The sequence below is a fragment of the Bubalus bubalis genome, chromosome 3, assembly GCF_019923935.1.
Source record: "Bubalus bubalis isolate 160015118507 breed Murrah chromosome 3, NDDB_SH_1, whole genome shotgun sequence".
In the NCBI taxonomy this organism is placed as follows: Eukaryota; Metazoa; Chordata; class Mammalia; order Artiodactyla; family Bovidae; genus Bubalus; species Bubalus bubalis.
In genome coordinates this window covers 34,076,481-34,099,741 of record NC_059159.1, presented here as the reverse complement: position 1 = coordinate 34,099,741, position 23,261 = coordinate 34,076,481, and the positions used below count along the sequence as shown (strand labels likewise).

The window sequence follows — 23,261 nt, the reverse complement described above, 5'->3', positions numbered from 1 at the left end:
CAAGAACTTTTCCTTTGTGTTCACAGCTTCACTAACTGTTTGGGGCAAGAACCCTAGCTTTCAGCCAGTCTCAGCTTGTGACATGCCTTCCTCACTAACCGTAATCGTTTTTAACATTTGACTTCAAGTGAGAGATATGTCTCTTTCTTTCACTTGAACACTTAGAGGCCTTTGTAGGATTACTAATTGGATTAATTTCACTATTTGTGTCTTGGGGAATAGGAAGGCCTGAGGAGAGGGAGAGAGATGGGAGAATGGGCAGTTGGTGGAGGAGTCAGAAACACACATTTATTAAGTTCAATGTTTTATATGGGCACAGTTCACAGCACCCCAAAACAATGACCATAGTGACATCAAAGACCACTGATCACAGATCACCATAACAAATGTAACAACAATGAAGAAGTTTGAAATATTGTGAGAATTACCAAAATGTGACGCAGAGACACACATGAAGTGAACAAATGCTGTTGGAAAAAATGGCGCCAATAGACTTGCCCGATGCAAGCTTGCCATAAACCTTCGATTTGTAAAAAAAGCAGTGTCTGCAAAGTGCAACAAAGTGAAGCACAGGAAAACGAGGTGTGCCCATATAATGAAGAGTTTATGTTTGTACGAACATGGGAAAATATGTAGAAGGATACACTGCAAGCTGTTAGCATGAAGACCACTTTTCTGGTTCACCAAAAAAAAAAAAAAAAAAAATCAACAGTATCAACCTAATAAGAAGGGATTTGAGTCCTCCCTCCCCACACCAAGTGAGCCTTCCAGGGAGCTCGGGGTCTTTACTGTCTCAACTGTAAGTCTTCTACTGCCCACTCTTTGCCTTAGGTGCTGGGGAAACAACAGGAATAAGAATATCTGGTGGATCATCCGAGGACCCATGATGCTTTGCATAACGGTGAGGACCACCCCACCCACCCTTTTCCCTCTCTGAGCTCAGCAGCTGTGGAGGACCCTACCCCCTTCCCTGCCTCCCATCAAATTCTCTGGCTCAGAAAGAACCTGGGCCAGATCCCTTGAGATGAAGATGCTGAGCCGTGGTTTGGATCTGTTGAATGAGAAGAAACAAATAAGAAACTCCTCTTGGGTGTTGTGTCGTGGCAGAAGTAAGTGTGCCATATAATCTCCTCTCACACAAGAAACTTCTTGTTTTGGTTCAGGACCTAAATCCAGGCTCACACTTTAAGCCTCCTTCTCTCTGGGTTTTCAGACTATGTAAAGAAACCCGTAGTCAGCTCGGTGACCCCCTATCAACTGTCTTTGATGTGGACAAACCTTGGGGCTGCAGGGTCTTCAGTCATGGACAAATCCAGGGACAGCAAAGCTATGGGCCTGGATTTCAACACCATTAGCAGGAGAGAGGGGAGACTAAGGAAGCTTTTTTTAGAGGAGGGAAAAAAAATATATATATATATATATATATATATAGTCAATCACTATTAACCCAAAGCTGTGCTGAGGGTTAGAGTCAGTTGGTGATGCTACTCTGAGACCTTGCAGAGGAAGGGCCTTTATTCCTTTTAAAAATATATATTTAGTTATTATTTTTGGCTGCACTTCATCGCTGAGCCTGGGCTTTCTAGCTGCAGTGAGTGGGGCTACTCTATGTTGTGGTGTGCGGGCTTCTCATTGCGGTGGCTCTTCTTGGCTCAGGATCTAGGTGCTTGGGCTTCAGTGGTTGCAGCACGTGGGTTGTTTTCCTTTGCTGTATCCCATCTTCTCCTTCTCATGATGAGAGCAAGTCAGATCATAGATATTGATTGAATCCTTCCTTGTAAAAATGAGCGAGTGAGCAGATAAAAAAGAGAAATCCCCCTTCAGCCTCCCTTCACCTTCGGTGTGCCCTTCCTTCAGCAGGGCTCTTAGGAATGGAGTGTTTTAACCCAAAGGAGTAGTTCTAATGTAGGCATTTTAGTCTATGCATCAGGAGTGAAGGGGGTTGAAGGGGCTGACGGGGTGGCGGGGAGGCAGATGAGTTTTGGGTTACATGACATCAAACTCTGAGCCCCCACCTTGCTACAACCACCCCTGCCAACCTGTAGACCCAGATCTGAGCACGGCAGCTGGGTGTTGCCAGAGAAACGTCACCAAGAACAGTACATCTGACCGTATGCATTCTGTGAGAGGCTTTATTTTCCTGGGCTCCAAAAATCACTGCAGATGGTGACTGCAGCCCTGAAATTAAAAGACGCTTGCTCCTTGAAAGAAAAGCTATGGCCAACCCAGACAGCATATTAAAAAGCAGTGACATCACTTTACTGACAAAGTTCCATCTAGTCAAAGCTATGGTTTTTCCAGTAGTCATGTATGGATATGAGAGATGGGCCATAAAGAAGGCTGAGCACTGAAGAATTGATGCTTTTGAACTGTGGAGTTGGAGAAGACTCTTGAGAGTCCCCTGGACAGCAAGGAGATCAAACCAGTCAATCCTAAAGGAAATCAGTCCTGAATATTCATTGGAAGGATTGATGCTGAAGCTGAAACTCCAAAACTTTGGCCACCTGATGCGAAGAACTGACTCATTGAAAAAGACTCTGATGCTAGGAAATATTGAAGGCAGGAGGAGAAGGGGACGACAGAGGATGAGATGGTGGGATCGTATTGCTGACTCGATGGACATGAGTTTGAGTAAGCTCTGGGAGTTGGTAATGGACAGCGAAGCCTGGCGTGCTGCAGTCCATGGGGTCGCAGAGAGTCAGACATGACTAAGCAACTGAACTGAACTGAACTGAATGCATTCTGTATTGTCTAGGGCTGGAAAAAGAGCCTTATATGTTTGGGATCCTAAGTGTCCCACATCTGGTCACAGAATCCAACAGGAGTTGGCTTGGTTCTTCAAAAATGTCCTCTTTGAGGACCCTGGTGGCAGAGTGGAGAAGAATCCGCCCACGAATGCAGGGCACGCATGTTCAATCCCTGATCTGGGAAGAGTCCACATGCCACAGAGCAACGAAGCCCATGTACCATAACTATGGAAGCCCGCACTCTAGAGCCTGGGAGCTGCAGCTACTGAGCCCATGCGCCCTGGGGCCTGTGCACTGAGGTAGGGAAGCCACTGTGACGAGAAGCCTGCGCACCACGACACAAAGTAGCCCCCACTCAATGTGACTTGGGAAAGCCCGTACACAGTAATGGAGACCCAGTGCAGCCAAAAGAAAAAGAAACTTGTTTAAAAAAAAAAATCCTCCTTCAGCCCCTTTCCACATGGTGTACAGATAAGAAACCGCCCCATCCCACTGTGACTGCTGAGCCCTGAGTTCTGAGGCACCTGGATGGATGGAGGTTCTGTGGTCCACTAGGCTGGTGTTTCATTCCATGTCAGTGGTCGATGCCCATTTTCTCTTGCCTGGTCTCTGGAAGACGCAAAGAACAATGAATCAACACGTTCATCACAAACCTTCATTTCCTACGAGACAGTCCTGGTTGAAATTAATTCCCTGAAATATGTGCCTTTCCCTGTTAGGCTTACTTTGTAAGAAAAATGCTCAAGTTCAACAAGCCACTAAGCCAAGGACACAGCGTTTTCTCTTTGTGATGAAAAACAGATATCCCATTAAATGGGATAAATTACTTGGTTACACTTAGTTTGCCTTTAAGTGTTCTGTTACTAAATATTCCTTGGCTGGGAATTTCCCTTCTCCCTGTTGGCTTGCAGATTGGATACATAGCCTCTTGCCTGAAACCCTATCCTCTTAGTTTTGAGTATTGATTTTCCCCAGGCCAATAAGACAAGTAATAACAGGTACATGTTGGATTCTTCAGCTTGTGTTTCAATCTGTGGTTTGAGACAAGGACATCAGTATTGTGTTGGCTCAATGTCTATAGAGACTTTATTCCGTTAACTATAACCTGACCACCATCTCTATGGGCTCTTTCTCCATTGCATAGAGGCATTTTAAAGTCTTTTCTATTTTACTTATTTTTATTTAAAAAAATTTTTGGCAATGCCTTGTGGCATGTGGGGATCTTAGTTCCCTGACCAGGGATCGAACCTGTGTCCCATGCGTTGCAAGATGGATTCTTAACCACTGGACCACCAGGAAAGTCCCTCAATAATTTTAATTAAAAATAGTAATGTAAATGTCTGTTTGCCTTTCTCAGATGGCTATTGTGGTGGGTGTCCCAGAACCAGAAGGATAAGTGACTCTTTAGAACCCTCTCCAGGCTCTCAGTTGAGATGGCCTTTGGGAGAGAGGTGATTACCCTGACTATTAAACTACCTGATTGGCTGACTGCCAACCTGCCCCATTCTATTTACATGGACAAGGATCTGATGGCCAGGTCCAGGGTGACCTTGATAGTCATAGCCACATAGAGTCCATCACTTATTTATATCTGCTTTTTTTTTCAAGGTCAATTTCTTCATCTTTCTGAAAATTCTCAAGCTTCTCATTTCTAAGCTCAAAGCTCATCAAATGTGCTTCAGAGATTATAAATACAGGTGAGTGGCCTGAGGTCAGTACCGAACAGTCAAAGTTTATTTTGACCCCTTCTGGCTATTCTGGCTAATGTCCCAGGAAGGGGGAAAATGGCATTCGTATGTTTCTCTCCTGAGATGAGGGTGTCTGCAAGAGCCCCTTGGAAAAAAGTGTCAGGGTGTCATGTAAGGCTTTTGCTAAAGATCGAGGACCTTCTGGTCCCATGAAAATGAAGTCAGTGGTGAGTAATCAAGGGCACACACATTCCCAGGAGGAAACTGTGAAAAATGCCCCCAAGAGTGGGTGGTTTACAGGGATAGGAAAGAATCACATGAAGGGGAGTTGGACAGTTGCCTTATTTGAGGTAACAGAATAAAAGACGTAGTGTAACTCAGAAGCCCCTGGAGAAGGAAATGGCAACCCACCCCAGTATCTGTGCCTGGAGAATCCCATGGACAGAGAAGCCTGGCGGGCTACAGTCCATGGGGTCACAGAGGACTCAGTCATGACATAGCAGCTCAACAACAACAACTCAGAAGAGAGTATTTGGGTATTTTTAAGACCTTGAGTCGGAGAAGGCAATGGCAACCCACTCCAGTACTCTTGCCTGGAAAATCCCATGGACGGAGGAGCCTGGTGGGCTGCAGTCCATGGGGTCGCTAGGAGTCGGACATGACTGAGCAACTTCACTTTCACTTTTCACTTTCATGCATTGGAAAAGGAAACGGCAACCCACTCCAGTGTTCTGGCCTGGGTAATCCCAGGGACGGGGGAGCCTGGTGGGCTGTGTCTCTGCGGTTGCACAGAGTCGGACACGACTGAAGCGACTTAGCAGCAGCAGCAGCAAGACCTCGAGTAATGTGACCACAAACTTTTGGAGCCCAAAGAAGTACATTTTTAACACAGTCATGCTTTCTCTGGGACTTGCTTTTGCTGCATCCCTTGTTCTGCTTCCATGGTGACCGCAGTCCCGTCTCACAGTGTCAGATCATGGGTGATTACTTACCTCTGTGTTGCTGTCAATCAAATGCTGAATGAATGCGAGACAAAGGTCCCCCTCCCCTCCTCTTTTCCCAGTTATTCTACTTTCTATAGCGTTTGTGTGTTTCTTGGGGATGCAGTGTTTTAACCCAAAGTTTTGCTCAAAACTTAAGAGATTTCAGTCCACGTGGCAGACCAGGGGCAGAGATGTGCGTGAGAGTGGCTATATAGCTGGATTTCTCCCTCTAAGGCCAGAAGCCACCCTGAGCCAGGTGTGCGGGTAAGGTCGTTTTTCATTTTTCCAACAGACATTCAATGAGGGTCTGTGATGTGCCGTCCCTGTTCTTCAAGTGAAAGGAAAATAGGATGGGGACCCCATCTGTGAGGAGCGCACGTTCCAACTCACCACGGATGGGGATGTGGGTGTAGAATGAATCAGGAGGGCTGATGCTGACCTTCACCCTGGACTGACCTTGGGCAAGTCGCTTGGCCTCCCCAGGTCTGCTTTCTGGTGTGTCACCTGGGAGAGTCACCCCAGACCCATCCTCAACTTGTGACGAGGGTTAAAGGAAAGAAAGAAAGTGAAGTCGCTCAGTCATGTCCGACTCTTTGCGACCCCATGGACTGCAGCCCACCGGGCTCCTCCGTCCATGGGATTCTCCAGGCAAGAATACTGGAGTGGGATGAGGGTTAAAGGAGGTCCTAATTCAATGCAATGAATAGTATTTGCCTGGGGTTTCCAGACCCCAAATCCTATCAGCCTAACCCCCTACCCTCGGGAGTTCCAGAAGCATAAACACATACAGTTCAGGACCAGGCAAATATATACAGTTGTTGGCTCAGATATTATGCAAACCCCCATTGCCCGGGGGTACTTGAGCTGGCTCGGACCACACAGAGCTATGTGTCTTTCTGGGCGCCTCTGGCCAAGCCTCCAAGTGGCTGACGGCCTCTCTGGCCCTTTTCCCAAGGCTAAGCCTCTCACCCCTCTCTGAGGGTGGAGATCCAAGGCCAAGAGCAGGGCTTCTCCCCGCTACCCTGGCTGGGTCCATTCACTGGGGAATCCTCTCACTAACCAGGCACCAGGGAAACCCAGTCACCATGAAAACCCATCAGAAGACAGCACTCCCAAGAGGCAGAAACAGGGGCAGATACGTGTCAAGGCACCACCTTTCACACAGACAGAGTGTCTAAACCCTGCCAAAGCCCACCACGGACCACTGGGCTGTCCCTGAGCTGCAGACCCTCAGTGGCCCCTATGATAGCTTTCCATCCTGGCTATGTTAAGCATCACCAGATAGCCGGCCCCAAAGCCCTCACTCATGAGCCCCTCCACTGGGTATTAGATTCACTATCAAGGGATGGAGCCCCACCACATGGACTTCTTTTGGTTGGGGGGGGGGTTTGCTGGGTCTTTGTTGTGGTGTGCAGGCTTTTGCTAGTTGGGGGCTTCTTGGGCGGGGGGCTTCTCTTGTTGTGAGCACAGGTTCTAGATTGCAACCACTGGACCACCAGTGTTCCCTGCCCATGGACTTCTTGCAGGAGAGTTCCTAGAAGATTCTGATACACAGAATACATAGACCATGGGACCAGATGCATGCAGTTTTCTGGTTGGACCATGGAAAGTATGTTTCTAAGCAGCCTGACATCCTCTTTTCCAGGCTCTTCTCTAGAGTTATCCAAAACAATGGCTCTCAAACTTCTCTTATCTTTAAAAAAAAATTTACTTATTTTTATCTGTTTTCGTTGGGTCTTAGTTGTGGCACACGAATCTTTGTTACATCATATGGGATCTTCCATTGCCGCACGAGGACTCTCTAGTTGTGTCCTGTGGGCTCTAGAGCATGCAGGCTCCATAGTTGTGGTGCTTGAGCTTAGTTGCCCTGTGACATGCGGAGTCTTGGTTCCCTAACCAGGGATCGAACCCACAGCCCCTGCATGGCAAGGCAGATTCTTAACCGCTGGACTACCAGGGGAGTCCCCAGGGATCTGTCTCTTAGGCCACCTTATTTTACCACCTGGTGCAGGGAATCGTGCATTTGCCCATCTTTCTGTCTGAGCAGTGCTAACTCCCTCATTTCTAAGTTCTGGGAGGGCTGCTTCCTGTCACCCCAAGGGGTCATGAGCACACTCAGCTCATACTGCTGTCCCCCATGTTGGAAGGTCCTCCTCTTCCACGTCCTCCCTACTGGGGCCCCTGCAAGGATGAGGAGAAGAGGGTGATGAAGCCAATGCATTTCGTCCAAACTCTGGTAGGAACAGTCCGGCCTCCAACTCTCCCAGGTTTTCGAGAACTTTCAGAATGTAGTTCTCAAGATTTGGACCCCCTCCAGGAGTATATTTTAGGAAAGTTTAAATTAGACACACTTGAGACTCACCAAAGAGGCAAGTTGCTAGGACTCCAGAACCTTCTGTAATCCTAGCCCTCATTCCCCGGCTTCCATCATTCAAGCAGTAAACTGTAACCAGCCCAGCTGCATGGTCTGGCAAAGGACAACTGAGGCAGACCTGGAGAGAGAGCAGTGTCCCTGGATTGTGGACAGACCCCAGCAGACCCTCAGCCTGGAGGGAGTTCTCTGTTCCTTGTGGTTCCCAGCATGGAGGTGACATGCTCTTCCTAGAAAAATAATCTTAACTTTTGGTGTGATGCGTGGGGCAGGATTCTTAATGAACTTATAAGGGAGAATCATGTCTTTTTTAAATTTTATTTTTATTTTATTTTTTAAAGTACATATCTTAAAAAAATATATTTATCTGTCTTTGGTTGTGATGGATCTTCGTTGCTGCGCCTGCAGATTTTCTCTAGCTGTGGAGAGTGAGGATTACCCTCTAGTTACTGTGCTTGGGCTTCTCATTGCGCTGGCTTCTCTTGTTGTGGAGCACGGGCTCCAGTAGTTGCTCCATCAGTTCAGTTCAGTTCAGTCGCTCAGTCATGTCCGACTCTTTGCGACCCCATGAATCGCAGCACGCCAGGCCTCCCTGTCCATCACCAACTCCCGGAGTTCACTCAGACTCACGTCCATCGAGTCAGTGATGCCATCCAGCCATCTCATCCTCCGTCGTCCCCTTCTCTTCCTGCCCCCAATCCCTCCCAGCATCAGAGTCTTTTCCAATGAGTCAACTCTTCACATGAGGTGGCCAAAGTACTGGAGTTTCAGCTTTAGCATCATTCCTTCCAAAGAAATCCCATAGTTCAGGCTCAATAGTTGTGGTGCCCTTAGTTGCCCTGCTGCACGTGGCATCTCCCCAGACCGGTGATCAAACTGGTGTTCCTTGCATTGCAAGGCAAATTCTTAACCACAGGACCACCAGGGAAGCCCAGAACCATTTCTTAGTGAACTTATAAATGACTTTCAGAAAAATGTCACAAATGGAAGAAAAATTGATCCAAGTCACTGAGATTGTGAGCAACCTGAGGGAGAGATGGCTTCTTTAAAAATAGTGACAACTAAATGTTATTGATCATGCTTCACATATCGGGTATGGTTTAGTCTGAGGGTTGGCTCCATGTTATTTAGTCCTTAAAATGGCAATGTTGCTGCTGCTGCTGCTGCTAAGTCGCTTCAGTTGTATCCGACTCTGTGCGACCCCATAGACGGCAGCCCACCAGGCTCCCCGTCCCTGGGATTCTCCAGGCAAGAACACTGGAGTGGGTTGCCATGTACTTCTCCAATGCATAAAAGGGAAAAGTGAAAGTGAAGTCGCTCAGTCGTGTCCGACTCCTAGCGACCCCATGGACTGCAGCCCACCAGGCTCTTCCATCCATGGGATTTTCCAGGCAAGAGTACTGGAGTGGGTTGCCATTGCCTTCTCCGATGGCAATGTTAGGAATTACTATTATTATTAATATTTTTATTATTATTTTAACATTTCATATGATAGTAGTAGTAGTATAATCCTCATTTTTACAGGGAGAGAGGTTAAATACTTTGCCCAGGGCCACATCGCTAGTAATTGGCAGTGCTGGGATTCAAACCCCGGACCCAGGTACTGTCTTCGAGTCCCACTGTCTTTGGCCCCAGCTCCTCCTTCTCCTCTCTGTACTTACTCACAAGAGTGGCTGCTGCTACTAAGTCGCTTCAGTCGTGTCTGACTCTGTGCGACCCCATAGACGGCAGCCCACCAGGCTCCTCTGTCCCTGGGATTCTCCAAGCAAGAATATTGGAGTGGGTTGCCATTTCCTTCTCCAATACATGCATGCATGCTAAGTCACTTCAGTCATGTCCAACTCTGTGTGACTCCATGGACAGCAGCCCATCAGGCTCCTCTGTCCACAGAATTCTCCAGGCAAGAATACTGGAGCGGGTTGCCATTTCTCTAGTTGAAGAGCTAACCGACTGCAATAAACTAAACCATTAAAATAAACAAATGACTGTAGATGAAAAAAGGGCATAAACACAGTTCATAAGAGGAGCTGCTATAGGTACTTATGGATTTTCATCCAAACAGAGATGTAAATAGTCTTTTGTCCAAAGAGAACTCAGAATCATATGAGGAATGGGAAATTCCTTTGGAATACACACAGAGAGATAGCAGCTAGTAAAATGACCCAAAAAGTCATTAGAAGATGATCATTCCTTAACAATTCTTCCATGCTAAGTGTGGGGACCTTGGATTGGATTTTGGAATGTGAAAAGAACGTTATTGGAAAAGCTGGTGAAAATCTGGGTAAAGTCTGGAGGATAGTTATTGGCCACGTGCCAACACTGGTTTCTTAGTGCTGCCAAAGGTCCCATCATGGGTCTGTAAGACTTAAACTTTAGGGGAAGTGAAGGTATGTGGGAATTCTCTGTGCGATCTTTGCTACTTTTCTGTAGATCGAAAAGTATTTCAAGATGAACAGTTTATTTAAAAAACATAATGTCATAGCATGGCCCTGAGAATAAGTTGATGATAAGACATGCATGAAAGTATGTGTTATTAAAATCCAAAATAGGGACTGCCATGGCAGTCCAGTGACTAAGACTCTGAGCTCCTCATGCAGGGAGGCATGGGTGTGATCCCCGGTCTGGGAGCTTGATCCCATGTGCCACAACTAAGACTCAACACAGCTAAATAAATATTTTTTTTTAAAAAACCCATAAATACATACATACATATTTTAATATTTTTATAAATAAATAAAGATTTTTTAAATAACTCAGAGCAAGGGTCAAAGACTCACACGCTTGCAAGGGCCAAACAGTCTCTTTGGGTTGGAGAAACCATGTTCCCTCTAAAGGCTGTAGATGACGATTGGCAACAAGGAATAGGGGCCCAGCCTGGCCAGATCTCCCTACTTTTCAAAAGAAGCTGAACATTTGGACCTCTTTGCTTGAAATCTCATTATTTAAGGGCGGCTCCAATAGCAAAGATCACTACCTAACATAAGCAAAAGCTGTAAGCAGGTCAAATATAACCCATGGATGCCAATTTGCCACCTCTGATTGAAGACACTCCTGGAAATTAGAGAAACAAACAAGCAAAACCCGAAACTCTTGACAGAGTTTCTGCTTGGGAACACCTTAATGTGGCTCAGCTAAGTGAGTGTGCACAGGTGGGTGTGGGAGCTCTACTAGGCGTGAGCTTGGCTCAGGAGGATCACCTAACCGGTGGCTGCATCTCAGATTCTCCACTCCTCAGTCCCGGGGCTCTGTCCTGGGAGACTCAGCCCATGTGCTGGGGGTGGGGGGCGTTCCCCTCCTTGGTGACTCCTGCTCAACTCTTATTGGCGGTAGGTTGTTTTAGGGTACAAAGGTGAGGGTTTTCATTTCAATGATAACATTCAAACATAAGATTCATACAGATGCTTTCTCTTGGATAAAATTAAACCTCCCTGAAGATACTGCACATGGGGGCTGCTGACCCTCTCTGTTCCCACATCTTTTTTTTTTTTTTTTTTTACTTCAAGATGCAGAATGTGGAATCTTAGTTCCCTGACCAGGGACTGAACCCCTGCAGTGGAAGTGCAGAGTCTTAACCACTGGACTGCCAGGGAAGTCCCTCCACATCTTTAACTCCATGGGGTTTTTATTCAGTGAGGAGAAAGGAACCTTCTCCTAGTCTTTAAGACAAGTGACTTGGGCAAAAAAAAACCAACAAAAAAAAACCATTACATTTAAGCTTTTTTCCCCAGATGTGTATCAGATGGTAGCTTTGTTTATGCCCCAAATGTGAGTCGCCTTTGCTCACGTAGTTAGTTTGAAATTTAGAAGCTGCTCAACGGTGAAGAGAAGTTGTTTCCAAATGTGGCTGCTTGATATCCCATGAAGAGTCCTTTACAAATCCTTACTCCCTGGACCCAACCTCCAGAGATTTTGATTCAGGGGGTTGACACAGGGCCCAGGAAGCTGTATAGAGAGCCAACCTATATATATATATATATTTTTTTCAAAGCTTTGTAGGAATCCTAATAGCCCATTTGGGAACCACCGGTATGCGGTACGGAATGTCTGGGTCCCAGCTGTGCATTTGCACGTGGGTGGTACAAAGGAATGTTTGTCTTTTTTGTGTAGAGTGTATACAACAGCGGTGTCCACACGGAGCTTTTTACGAGAAGGATCAGTTTCTCATTTCCTGCTGCCCTCGCTGTCAGGTTGGGAGCAGCATGGGGACAGATGATGAAATCCTGCTTGTAGTGTGCAAGGCCTGAGTGTGAGGTCAGAAGCCCTGCTTCCAGGCTGGGAGATACCACTTAGTGGCTGTGTGACCCCGGGCAAGTCATTTTCTTTCCCTTCTCTGGCTCTGTGAGGCACTGACGTTGGAAGTCCTGGATAGAGAAAGAAGTAGAGGCACTTGCTGGCCAGGCAATAGGGAACTTGTGTAATGTCCCAGGGGGACACCCATGTACGTGTAAATATATCCATCAGACAAAATGTTAAGATCTGTAGGTATATCATAATCTGTGTGGGGGAATCCATTCATCCATCCTAATTCATGTTTTCTGAGCATCTTTCATGAGTCAAGTGTGGGGATGCATCTGTGAACAAGACCATACTGGCTCTTAGGGCATTCAGTGTATATGTACCCAAGGAGACAAACAGAAAAACCAACTATTTATCAATACGATTAGAGCTACACTAAAGGGCTTCCCTGGTAGCTCAGCTGGTAAAGAATCCCCCTGCAGTGCAGGAGACCCCAGTTCAATTCCTGGGTTGAGAAATTCCCCCTGGAGAAGGCATAGGCTACCCACTCTAGTATTCTTGGGCTTCCCTGGTGACTCAGATGGTAAAGAATCCGCCTACAATGCAAGAGACCTGGGTTCAATCCCTGGATTGGGAAGACCCTCTGGAGGAGGGCATGGCAACCCCACTCCAGTATTCTTGCCTGGAGAATCCCTATGGACAGAGGAGCTTGGCGGGCTACAGTCTGTGGGGTCACAAAGAGTCAGACATTACTGAACGACTAAACACAATCGGTACACAGAAAAGCAGAAAATGTTGCCTGTTCCCAGGGCGGCTTTCATGACACCTGTTCGGTTGTTACTTGCAGATTGGCCAAGTCCACACTGGTCCTCATCCCTTTATTGGGCGTTCATGACATTCTCTTCTCTTTCATCACTGATGATCAAGTTGAAGGATTTCCAAGACTTATACGACTCTTCATTCAATTGACTCTGGGCTCCTTCCATGTAAGTAGATGTCTGAACAAGGACTTCTTGCCTTTGTAGAAAGCCTAATGCCTTTTATCCAAACAGAATCAGAATTTCGAGAGCCTGCAGGTGGAAAAAGAGTTCAGGTAACGGCAGGATTGATCAGCGAGGGCTTTTCAAATTAGGAGGGTGTGGAGAGGGAAATGTTGCTTTAATCTTGCCAGCATGACTTGGTGACTACGAAAGGGAAAGTGGTTTGTTTCCTGCTCTGTAATAGTTGGTGTGACTCACAATCATTTTCTCTGCGAGTGTCAGCATGGAGTCTTTTATTAAGTGCCTATTTTTGCTGGGTTCTCCACAGAGCTTGTGCAAAATGAACAGTGAGTAGAGACCAGGAGGCTCTTGAATCTTGACAGTTATGTGGGAGCTGAATCTAGAAACAAGTGGCCAGCTGTGGTTGAGGTACCTAGGCATTTTGCTCATCCATCGCTTAAACTGTCATCCATTACTTAGTGGATTAAAATGACAGTCATGTTTAATATTTCTCATGATTCTGGGGGTCAGGAATCCAGGTAGGACATAGTAGGTCTGTTTCATCTCTCTTTCATGGTATTCATGGGCTGAACTTTCTAGATGACTTCCCCACTAACCTAGAGCCTAAGCTTTGCAGACTTGGATGGCTCAGGCTGGCTGAAGTGATTTTCTGTGCTGTGCTCAGCCATGTCTGACCCTTTGCAACCCCATGGACTGCAGCCAACCAGGTTCCTCTGTCCAGGGGATTCTCCAGGCAAGAATACTGGAGTGGACTGCCATTTCCTTCTCCAGTAGATCTTCCTGACCCAGGGATCAAACCCACGTTTCTTGCATCTCCTGCATTGGCAGGTGAATTCTTTGCCACCAGAACTGGTTTTGTTTGGGTCAAAATAAATGTCATTGAATCCTCACATTCTCACTGTGAGGGAGTGATTATTCTATTGTTTTATAGTTGAAACATCTGTGGCTCAGAGGAACTTCTGCATATGCTAACAAGTAGCAGAGATGAGATTTGCATTCAGAGATTAAGCCTTGCTTGTAACCACTGTGCAGGAGGGCTTCTCAGGTGCTCTGTGAAGGTCAGAACCAGGTTTCCTATAGCAGAGTCTCTTTTTAAATATTTATTTGTGTATTTGGCTGCACCTTGTCTTAGTTGAGGCATGCAGAATCTTCTGGTTGTGCCGTGTGAACTCTAGTTGCTGCATGTGGGACCTAGTCCCCTAACCAGGGGTTGAACCTGGATTCCCTGCATTGGGAGCATGGAGTCTTAGCCACTGGACCACCAGGGAAGTCCCTGTATCAGAGTCCTGAAGCCACTACCAGCAGACACTGTCAGGTTCTGAGAGTCTGTGGGCAGAGTGAAGAAAATGCACCTGACCACTGCATGCTCACCAGAGGCCAGGGAGACAGAGCCTGAGGTACGGTAGGGTCACTGGACAATGGCTCTTTTTCCCTTCTGTTAGAGCTGAATTGCACGTAGTTTTCAACAGAGAACACACGCTGATAATTTTTTTCATTTCGAAACCATGTTTATTTCAATCTTTTGGGGGGATTTCAAAGGCTATATAGTTTAGTCATTTGGGTTTCCTATGTTGCTTGGTCTTAATCTTCTTTAAAAAGTAATCCCAAACGAGAAACGACAACAACAAAACAAAAGCCCACAGCTGTTCTGTCAGAAGTATCTGGTGCCCTTTTTTCCTTGGAGAGCTTGATCCGTCAACTGACCCCTCGATCAGCTGATCTCACATACCCAAAGCCAGCTGAAGATCAGACACTCATGTGGGGTCTTGTGGGTCACATTTCTGAGAAAGAACCCTAGCCTATCAAATTCTCTGGTGACTGGAAACATGTTTGGTCACCCGTTATTGTGTAACAAACCAGCCCTGATCATAGCTTGAAGCAGTAACTATGTTATTATCCTGAATGATTCTGTGAGCTGGGCTGTCAGAGCGATCCTTTTGATATATGTCATCTTTGAATGAGGCTGCAAACATCTGAAGGTTGGATTGGTCTGGAACATCCAAGACGGCTCATTCACACGCTGGATGTTGCCATGGGCTGTCGTCTGGGAGCTCCGCTGAGGATATGGATCAGAGAGCCTCCATCCTCCTCCACGTGGCTTCTCCATGTATCTTGTGTGCCTTGAAGCATGGCAGCTGGACTCCCAGAATAACCCCAGAGCAAGTGTTCTAAGAGGGAGGGCCAGAATACCCAGAATGTCACTTCCCACCACATTGTGCTCATAGAAGGAGTCACAAGGTCATCCCAGCCTCGAGGGGAGGGAAGATAAGATCCACCTCTTGATGTTCAGAGTCACATAAAGGGATGGAGAAAACATTGGGGCGGTCTCTGGAGACCAGCTACTGCACTGATCACTTGGTCCTGCAGCCCTGCTCCCCCGGAGCACTGCCGAGGAGGGTGAGGAATCAGATGGGCTCTCCAGAGAGAGACAGAAGTACACTGAGAGCCTCGTGCCAGGGCAGAGGCTGCCCTCCTGAATACCCCTGTGCTCTTCCCTCCAGGCCACCGGGCAGAGGTGGGAGCTCAGGTGAGCAGGTGCATTATCAGTGGGCTGTGTCTTAGTGGTTCCACCATAGCAATCAGCACTGGACCCAACAGTTTCCTTTTCTTACTGCTTTGGCATTCAGAAAATGAAGATCATGGCATCTGGTCCCATCACTTCATGGCAAATATGGGGAAACAGCAGAAACAGTGACAGAGTTTGTTTTTTTGGGCTCCAAAATCACTGCAGATGGTGATTGCAGCCATGAAATTAAAAGACACTTACTCCTTGGAAGGAAAGTTATGACCAACCTAGACAGCATATTAAAAAGCAGAGACATTATGCTGTCAACAAAGGTCCGTCTAGGCAAGGCTATGGTTTTTCCAGTAGTCATGTATCAATGTGAGAGTTGGACTATAAAGAAAGCTGAGTGCTGAAGAACTGATGCTTTTGAACTGTGGTGTTGGAGAAGACTCTTGAGAGTCCCTTGGACTGCAAGGAGACCCAACCAGTCCATCCTAAAGGAGATCAGTCCTGGGTGTTCATTGGAAGGACTGATGCTAAAGCTGAAACTCCAATACTTTGGCCACCTGATGCGAAGAGCTGACTCATGTGAAAAGACCCTGATGCTGGGAAAGATTTGAGGGCAGGAGAAGGGGATGACAGAGGATGAGATGGTTGGATGGCATCACTGACTCAATGGACATGGGTTTGGGTGGACTCCGGGAGTTGGTGATGGACAGGGAGGCCTGGCGTGCTATGATTCACGGGGTCACAAAGAGTCGGACACGACTGAGTGACTGAACTGAACTGCTTTGGTGGTCGGGGGGCTTCGGTCTCCCAAGGTCTTATTGCTCAGAGGATGTCACCAGCCTCCTGCTGCTCTCAGGGGATCTGTGGAGAGACCGCCACGTGGTGGTGACATATGCGGTGAGAGCCATCTGCTCGGGGGCCGAGCCCTTCACACCTGCTTCATCTAGAACAAAAATTAACCAGACTCCAGGCTGTTCCTCCAACCATGACTTGGGAACGTGAAGTGAAAGACACGCTTGTGATGTGGAATCCTATTTTAGCCAACTGATTCATGAGAGTCCCAGCACTCTGTTCTAATATCCTAGACCCAGAGGCAAATAACACCTGCCCTGCCAACTGCACAGAGCAGCTCTGACCCTCCAAGGAGACCGAGTGTGTGAGAATGGTAAACTGGTTGCACTGTGCCCCCTTTAGGAGCCCTAGAGCAGAGCCATTCTGGAGCCATGGAATAAAGGTGCCCGGGAGAAGGAGAATTCCTGGCCCCTGGGCAGAATCCAAACACGTGACTGATTGTCGTGTCAGCCCGCGTGGCGATCTCTGGCTTCCCTGAGAACGAGCATAAAAACCTACCCCCCCAGAACAACATTTTATAATTCCTTTTCAAGTCTAGCTCCGTTCCCAGCACCAAACCTCCCACCCTAGCAACAGCAGATGAGAGAAATGTTATCAAGAGGGATGGAAGAGTCAGCCTACACCATGACCTTCATTCTCTGGAAATGTGTCCTTTGCTTGTGAGTCCTGGCATTTTTATGATGTTCTTCCCATAAACACTCAAGCCCTTGGGTCCTGCACACATATGGAGCTCCAGTGTATCAGACACACAGTCTAAGTCCCAGAGACCCTCGTGTCTCAGGGAAAGCCATAGCAGTATCGCTGAAACCCATCTCTTGACAATCTCCAGCCTCAACTTTTCTCTGTGTTGGCCTTATCCTCAGATGGGGTCACTCTGTGTGGCTGGGAGAGATACCCTTGAGTGTCTCCAGACTGACTTTGACTCTGAAGTTGGCTAATGCAGGGAACAGACGAAGCCTTCTTTGTTAGTGAAAAGAATTGTGATTGGCCCTGCTAGGGTCACATGGCCATTTGAGCAGCTTATGGTGGTGATAGCTTTCCTAGAACATGAGGACCGCATGATTGACAGCCCTGCCAGAAGCCCAGGGAGTGGGGGAGGGTCAGGAAAGGATGCAAGCCAGGCAAAAAAACAAAAATAGTTTAATTGCCCACTATGGACAAGTAGAAATGGGACATTTACCTTTTTCAGTATTTGTATAATTGAATAAATGATGTTGGGCTTCCCCTGGTGACTCAGATGGTAAAGAAACTGCCTGCAATGCAGGAGACCTGGGATTGATCCCTGGGTCAGGAAGATCCCCTGGAGAAGGGAATGACAATCCACTCCAGTATTCTTGCCTGGAGACTCCCATGGACAGAAGAGCCTGGCAGGCTACAGTCCATGGGTTTGCAAAAATTCGGACACGACTGAACAACTAACACACACACACGCACATCATTGACCTATGACCACCTAAGCAAATGCCTTGGCTGATATGGGTGGTGGGTGTCAAAGAAAGAAGAGACCCCATGGAAATCCGAGTTAACGTCACCAGTACGTACTAACTAGACTAACTCTAGTTAGCACAAGCAAGTAGCTCTGCCTGCCTCTTGTAGAAGCTGCTGAGACTAGGGCTGGCCTGCGGACGTTCCAAGTGACCCTCAGACACATCTTCTACTGAGTAGAGCTTCACACCACCTCTTCCTTTCATTCCAGGGGCTACTGGTGGCCTCGCAGTATTGCTTTGCTAATGGAGAGGTAAGTTTTCCGTGCTGACTTATAGCTTCCTGCGAGGCTGGGGCTGGCATCCTGCTGCCCCCTGGAGGGTTCAGTTTATATGACGGTGCCATGGGGAGATATGCAGTGACCAGCATGTGTTGGGACAAATGGGCACCTAGGGTGTCCAGTGGAGAGAAGAGGCAGCTGAGACTCCGGGGACAAGGGGCTGGGGTGAGTTTTCTTTACAGAACCCAACCATGGTCCCACTGGAGCTATGCCAACCAGGAGGATCAAAGTGTGATAGAGGGAACCAGCTGCAAGTCTAGAGTTCAAAAATTCGCATCAAGCCCTGAAGACTCACCCGCTTAGGAGCTCTGTGTTAGGTCACCATGGCTCTTGGAACCTCAGTCTGTAAATGGGAGTAGCAACAGTCCCTGCCCTGCGGTGTTACCCTGGGGTGTGGGTGGTAAAGGTTCTCTGCCTCGTAACAATGGTTACATTTATTATTGTTGCAGAGCCCCAGTCAGCTCTCTGCTCACTTGGAATGAGGCTTGAAAGGGGGAAGGGCCCAGGCTGGAGCAGTTTGCTCCTGACTTAGGAGCCCGTGGGATTTCTAGCTCCCTTTCATCCTCCCCTCTCCCCACCCCAGGTTTAAACATTGATCTCTGCCTCCTTCCACTAGAATGTAAGCTGCTTGACAGCAAAACCTCGTCTGTCTTGCTCACTGCTGCCTTTTCTATATCTTCACACAGGGACCCTTGATTCATCAGGCAGGCCTCAAATGCCACCTTGACAGAGTCCTTTTCTAAACACTGTGTCTCATATTTTTTTGCCTCCTCCCATGGTCCTGCTTAACAGCCTCGGGTGTCCAACCCTCTGCTCTGCGCAAATGTGTCTGTTTGCGTCTCTGCTCCTTTCCCCTAGTGAGAACGCAAGTTTCCGGAGGATGGTTCTGAGTAGCCACTCAACACGCATTTGCTGAGTGGATGCAGGATTCAATGATTCCCGGGCAGTAACCTTACTCTCTTCTCACCTGGCAGGTGAAGGCTGAGCTGCGAAAACAGTGGGCCCGCTTCTTGCTAGCCCGCCACTCAGGCTGCAGAGCCTGGGTCCTGGGGAAGAACTTCCGATTCCTGGGGAAATGTCCCAAGAAGCTCTCGGAGGGGACCAACTCCGGGTCGCTGCAGAAAGCGCGGCCCTGGCCTGGTGGTGGGCGGCTCCTGCACTTGACCAGGGAGGGCCTAGGGGTGGCGGGCACCCCGCCTCGTCAAGGCCACGCAGCCTGGCCCCGCGGCAGCAGCCTGTCGGAGAGCAGCGAGGGCTACTTCACCCTGGTGCACACCATGGAGGAGATCTTCAAGGAGAGTGAGATCTAGGCAGGAGCCCACTGCACCGGTTCCCGCAGACTCCTGAGCACTTGAAGGAGGCGGCGGCCAAGCTGGATGATGCAGGGTGAGCATCGTTCTGGCACACCCGGCTCTCTCCAACGCCACGACTCTTTCCAGGCTTTCCCTGCTCCGTAGACAGAGGCTGCATACCCTCACCACTTCTGCCTGCCCTTGTCATCCTCCTCACCCCTGCAGGTGTGTTTTCCAGAATGACCACTAGCCTCCCGGGCTGGCCCTAAATTCGAGTGACTGGAGCCTGAGGACTCAGAGAGATGTCTGCTCTGAAACAGAGGCCAGCGCTCACCAGGTGTCCATCTGAAGTCGGGAGCAGGGTGTCCCAGGACCACCTGCCAAGCGTTTCACATGCAGAGTCTGACTCATTCATGGCAAAGATACTGAGAGAGCACACCTGAGCACGTAGATGGCCGGTGATGGGACTTGTATAACAAGCGCCCAGGCAATTCTTACACAAGCCTACATTTTGAAAATCCAGGGCAGGATGTGCTGGAACTAGAAGCCCCTCTGAGCTGGCCGCTGGTCCAGGGAGGCATGCGGCGTTCTGCAGGCTGTGACCTGCCTGCCCTCCTTCTCTGACAGTGCGGATCCCACTCCATGGAAGTTCTGTCTGACCCGAGACAAGCTCATCCTTCCTTGGAGTGTTGGCCCCAGCTCCCACGGCCCCTCTGAAAGTTGCCATTGGTTGTTTTCTCACCCTTCTGGCTCCATTTGCCTTTCTGAGTTTGACTTCTTCAAGCCTGACTTGTCTACTGTTCTCTTGGAGCCTGAGTCCTCAGGCTCCAGTCACTCGAATTTAGGGCCAGCCCGGGAGGCTAGTGGTCATTCTGGAAAACACACCTGCAGGGGTGAGGAGGATGACAAGGGCAGGCAGAAGTGGTGAGGGTATGCAGCCTCTGTCTACGGAGCAGGGAAAGCCTGGAAAGAGTCGTGGCGTTGGAGAGAGCCGGGTGTGCCAGAACGATGCTCACCCTGCATCGTCCAGCTTGGCCGCTGCCTCCTTCAAGTGCTCAGTTCTCATGTTTGGTTTGCCATCAGTGGCTGTACCTGCTTCCCTGGGGGGTTTACCCACTGCTCTCCCTGACCTAAGTCCCCACTAATAAGAATTCTACTCCTCCTATGGAAATTGATGCTAAGACCCGGAGGGTACCCAGCTGAATGAGAGGACTATGGGTGATCTGGACGTGTCAAGGTGGTACTGAGGGGGGCCAGGGCTAGGGAACCCAGTCTGCCGATGGGGAATGAGTTGTGCTGCAGGCCCTGAGTGGAGGATGTTTCTGGAGGCAGAGGAGGGCCCAGGCTTAGGGACAAGTTCAGTGACTGAAACTGTAAGGCGAGAGGCTGAGGGAAGGTCAAAGGAGGAATGCTCTATGGAAATAGGGTTTCGGTGTTCAGGAGTGTTGCTTTTATTATATGTGAACTGTACATGAGTGGGTGGGCGGGATATATTGCTGTGGGGCCAAATCCTGCCTTATTTTAGGGGTATGGGAGGTATGATGCTTATCAAGTATGGTTGCCAGATTCAGCAGTTAAAAATACACAATCCTCAATTAAATTTGAATTTTGGATCAATGAATAATAGTATTATCTAAGTATATCCCATGGGATATATTTTATGTGAAATTCAAGTCTAATTGTACATCTGGTACATCACCTGGCAACTCCATTGTCAAGGACACTTGGCATCAGGACAGGGACCAGGGAGAGGCAAGTGAGGAACTCAGTTCAGGTGCAAAATTGAAGAGAGTACTAAAAATGAAAACAAAAACAAAACTCCACAACCATCAAGTACTATTTTAATGCAATAAAAAAGCAACGATGATTCCGTGAGCTACAGCCCATGGACCATTCATAAAAATGATATTTTATTGGAACCAGGCCACGATGAAGGTGGAGTAAGTGGGACCATGAGATATAAACGCAGGGTCTGGTCCTGACTTTAAAAATTTTTGAGAAACTTCCCCAGTGGTCCAGTGGTTAAGACTCCACGCTTCCACTGTAGGGCGTGTGGGCTCTATCCTGGTTGGGGAACTAAGACCCTACATGATGCAGAATGCAGCCAGAAAAAATTTTTGAATATTTTGCTCTTAATGGACATTTTAACATTAATTTTTATTTTAAAATGATTACATCAAAGTATTATTTATCTCGATTACTGAGCTTTCGGTCACCCACCTTACATTTTGCATCTGCAGTGCCCATCTTCCCCTCCCCCCAGGCCTGGCTCTGCTCTGCACCAGGGGAAACTGAAGCATTGACCTTAGGCAGGTACATAGCCAGGCAAAGGTTTCCTTTTTGTGTCCAGATTATCCACAATTCAATCATTAAGATATATGCCCTAGTTTTTTCATTCTGTAAAAGTCTCTTCTGTTTCTCACTGGCTTATTAGCACCTAGAAAGCTGGGCTGTGTGAATTCCTAGCTGGTTCCCAGCATAGCTGGTTGAGAACAGGTTCAGAACACATCCGTCAAAGGAAACAAAGAAATGTCTCGGGAGCACTGGATGCTATTGAGAGTCAGTTATTCAGGGCCCAGCCATTTATAAAAGGGACTTTCAAAAAAGTGTTTGTAAATAAGTCCTCCCCACTCACTCCAGAAATGGGGTGCCACACACACACAGACTGCTTGCTTTTGTTCTGCTAATGATTAAAATAAGTTTTTAAATTGGATTTGTGTTTTGTCTATTCTTTTCCATTGGTTTCTCACTGGAGCTGAAGGTTTCCACCCCTGGAGAACCTGCTGTACTGCTCCTGGCCAGGAATGGGGAAAAGAGCTGCGGTAATAAGCCTGGGGATAATAAGCCTGGGTGGTCCACTGTCTCAGGGACCAAGAGGAGTGGACAGAGGGGTAGGGGAGAGAAGTAGAGGTCAGATGTCAAAAGAGTAGAAGGCAGGTGTCTGCCTTCTTCTAGATTGCTCCCTAGATCATTCACTTTGCTGTTGTTTTAAAGATCCTGCCTAGGGATTACCCTGGTGGTCGAGTGAAGAATCCACCTGCCAGTGCAGGGGACACGGGTTTGATCCCTGGTCCCAGAAGATTCCACATGCAGAGGGGAAAATAGGCCTGGGCATCACAACTACTGAGGGTGCCCTAGAGTCTGTGCTCCACAAGAGAAGCCCTCCCCCAGCAATGATGAGCAGCCCCTGCTTGCTGCAACTACAGAAAGCCTGTGCACAGAAATGAAGACCCAGCACAGCCTAAATTTAAAAAAAAAAAAAAAATCCCACCTAGTGGGTCTCTATTCTGGCTTTGCAATTACTGGAACATTGCAATTCTAGAAACATTGATGGCTAGTGAGCCCAGAAGGCACCCCAGCAGCCCAGCACACAGCTTGGGAAAGAGCACTGGAGTGAGGCCTTGAGCCCTTTGCTTCTTTCCCTAGGCCACCCTGGGCCTTTCTTCTCCCCCTGAGATGGCTCCTGGCTGGCCTCTATGTCTGATACTGGAGGGGCATCTTGGGCAGCTGGCTTCTCTCCTCCTGCCAAAACTGCTGGACTAGATGCTGTATAGCCATTCCCACTTCCAGCTCTGATGCTGTGCGATCCCAGAATTCTCTGTCCTATCAGGTCCAGGTAAAAACTATTGAGGCATTCTGGTGTAATCAAAGGAACTCTGGTTCGAGTACTAACCCTACTCTTACTTTATGGCCTCAGTGTCTGTCCTCATCCATACTCTGGGGATATTAATAATAACACCTCCATCAATGAAATAATGCCCAGTATCCAGCAGAATGGCTGGCTTATAGGAAACACTGCATACTTAAGTAT

The 23,261-nt window shown here is 47.9% G+C and overlaps 1 protein-coding gene across 3 annotated transcripts in view; it reads left to right on the top strand.

Moving 5' to 3' along the window:
• GLP2R (glucagon like peptide 2 receptor) overlaps positions 1–22,163 on the top strand; it is a 49,665-nt gene extending 27,502 nt beyond the window's left edge. For all 3 annotated transcript variants that reach the window (XM_044939282.2, XM_025280559.3, XM_006041670.4), the window contains exons 9-13: positions 832–901; positions 4,356–4,444; positions 12,873–13,011; positions 18,090–18,131; positions 19,133–22,163. In XM_044939282.2, the coding sequence (XP_044795217.1) occupies positions 832–901; positions 4,356–4,444; positions 12,873–13,011; positions 18,090–18,131; positions 19,133–19,468 (676 nt within the window). In that variant the 3' untranslated portion in view covers positions 19,469–22,163. The remainder of the gene's footprint in view (positions 1–831; positions 902–4,355; positions 4,445–12,872; positions 13,012–18,089; positions 18,132–19,132) is intronic.
• Positions 22,164–23,261: the final 1,098 nt, after the last annotated feature.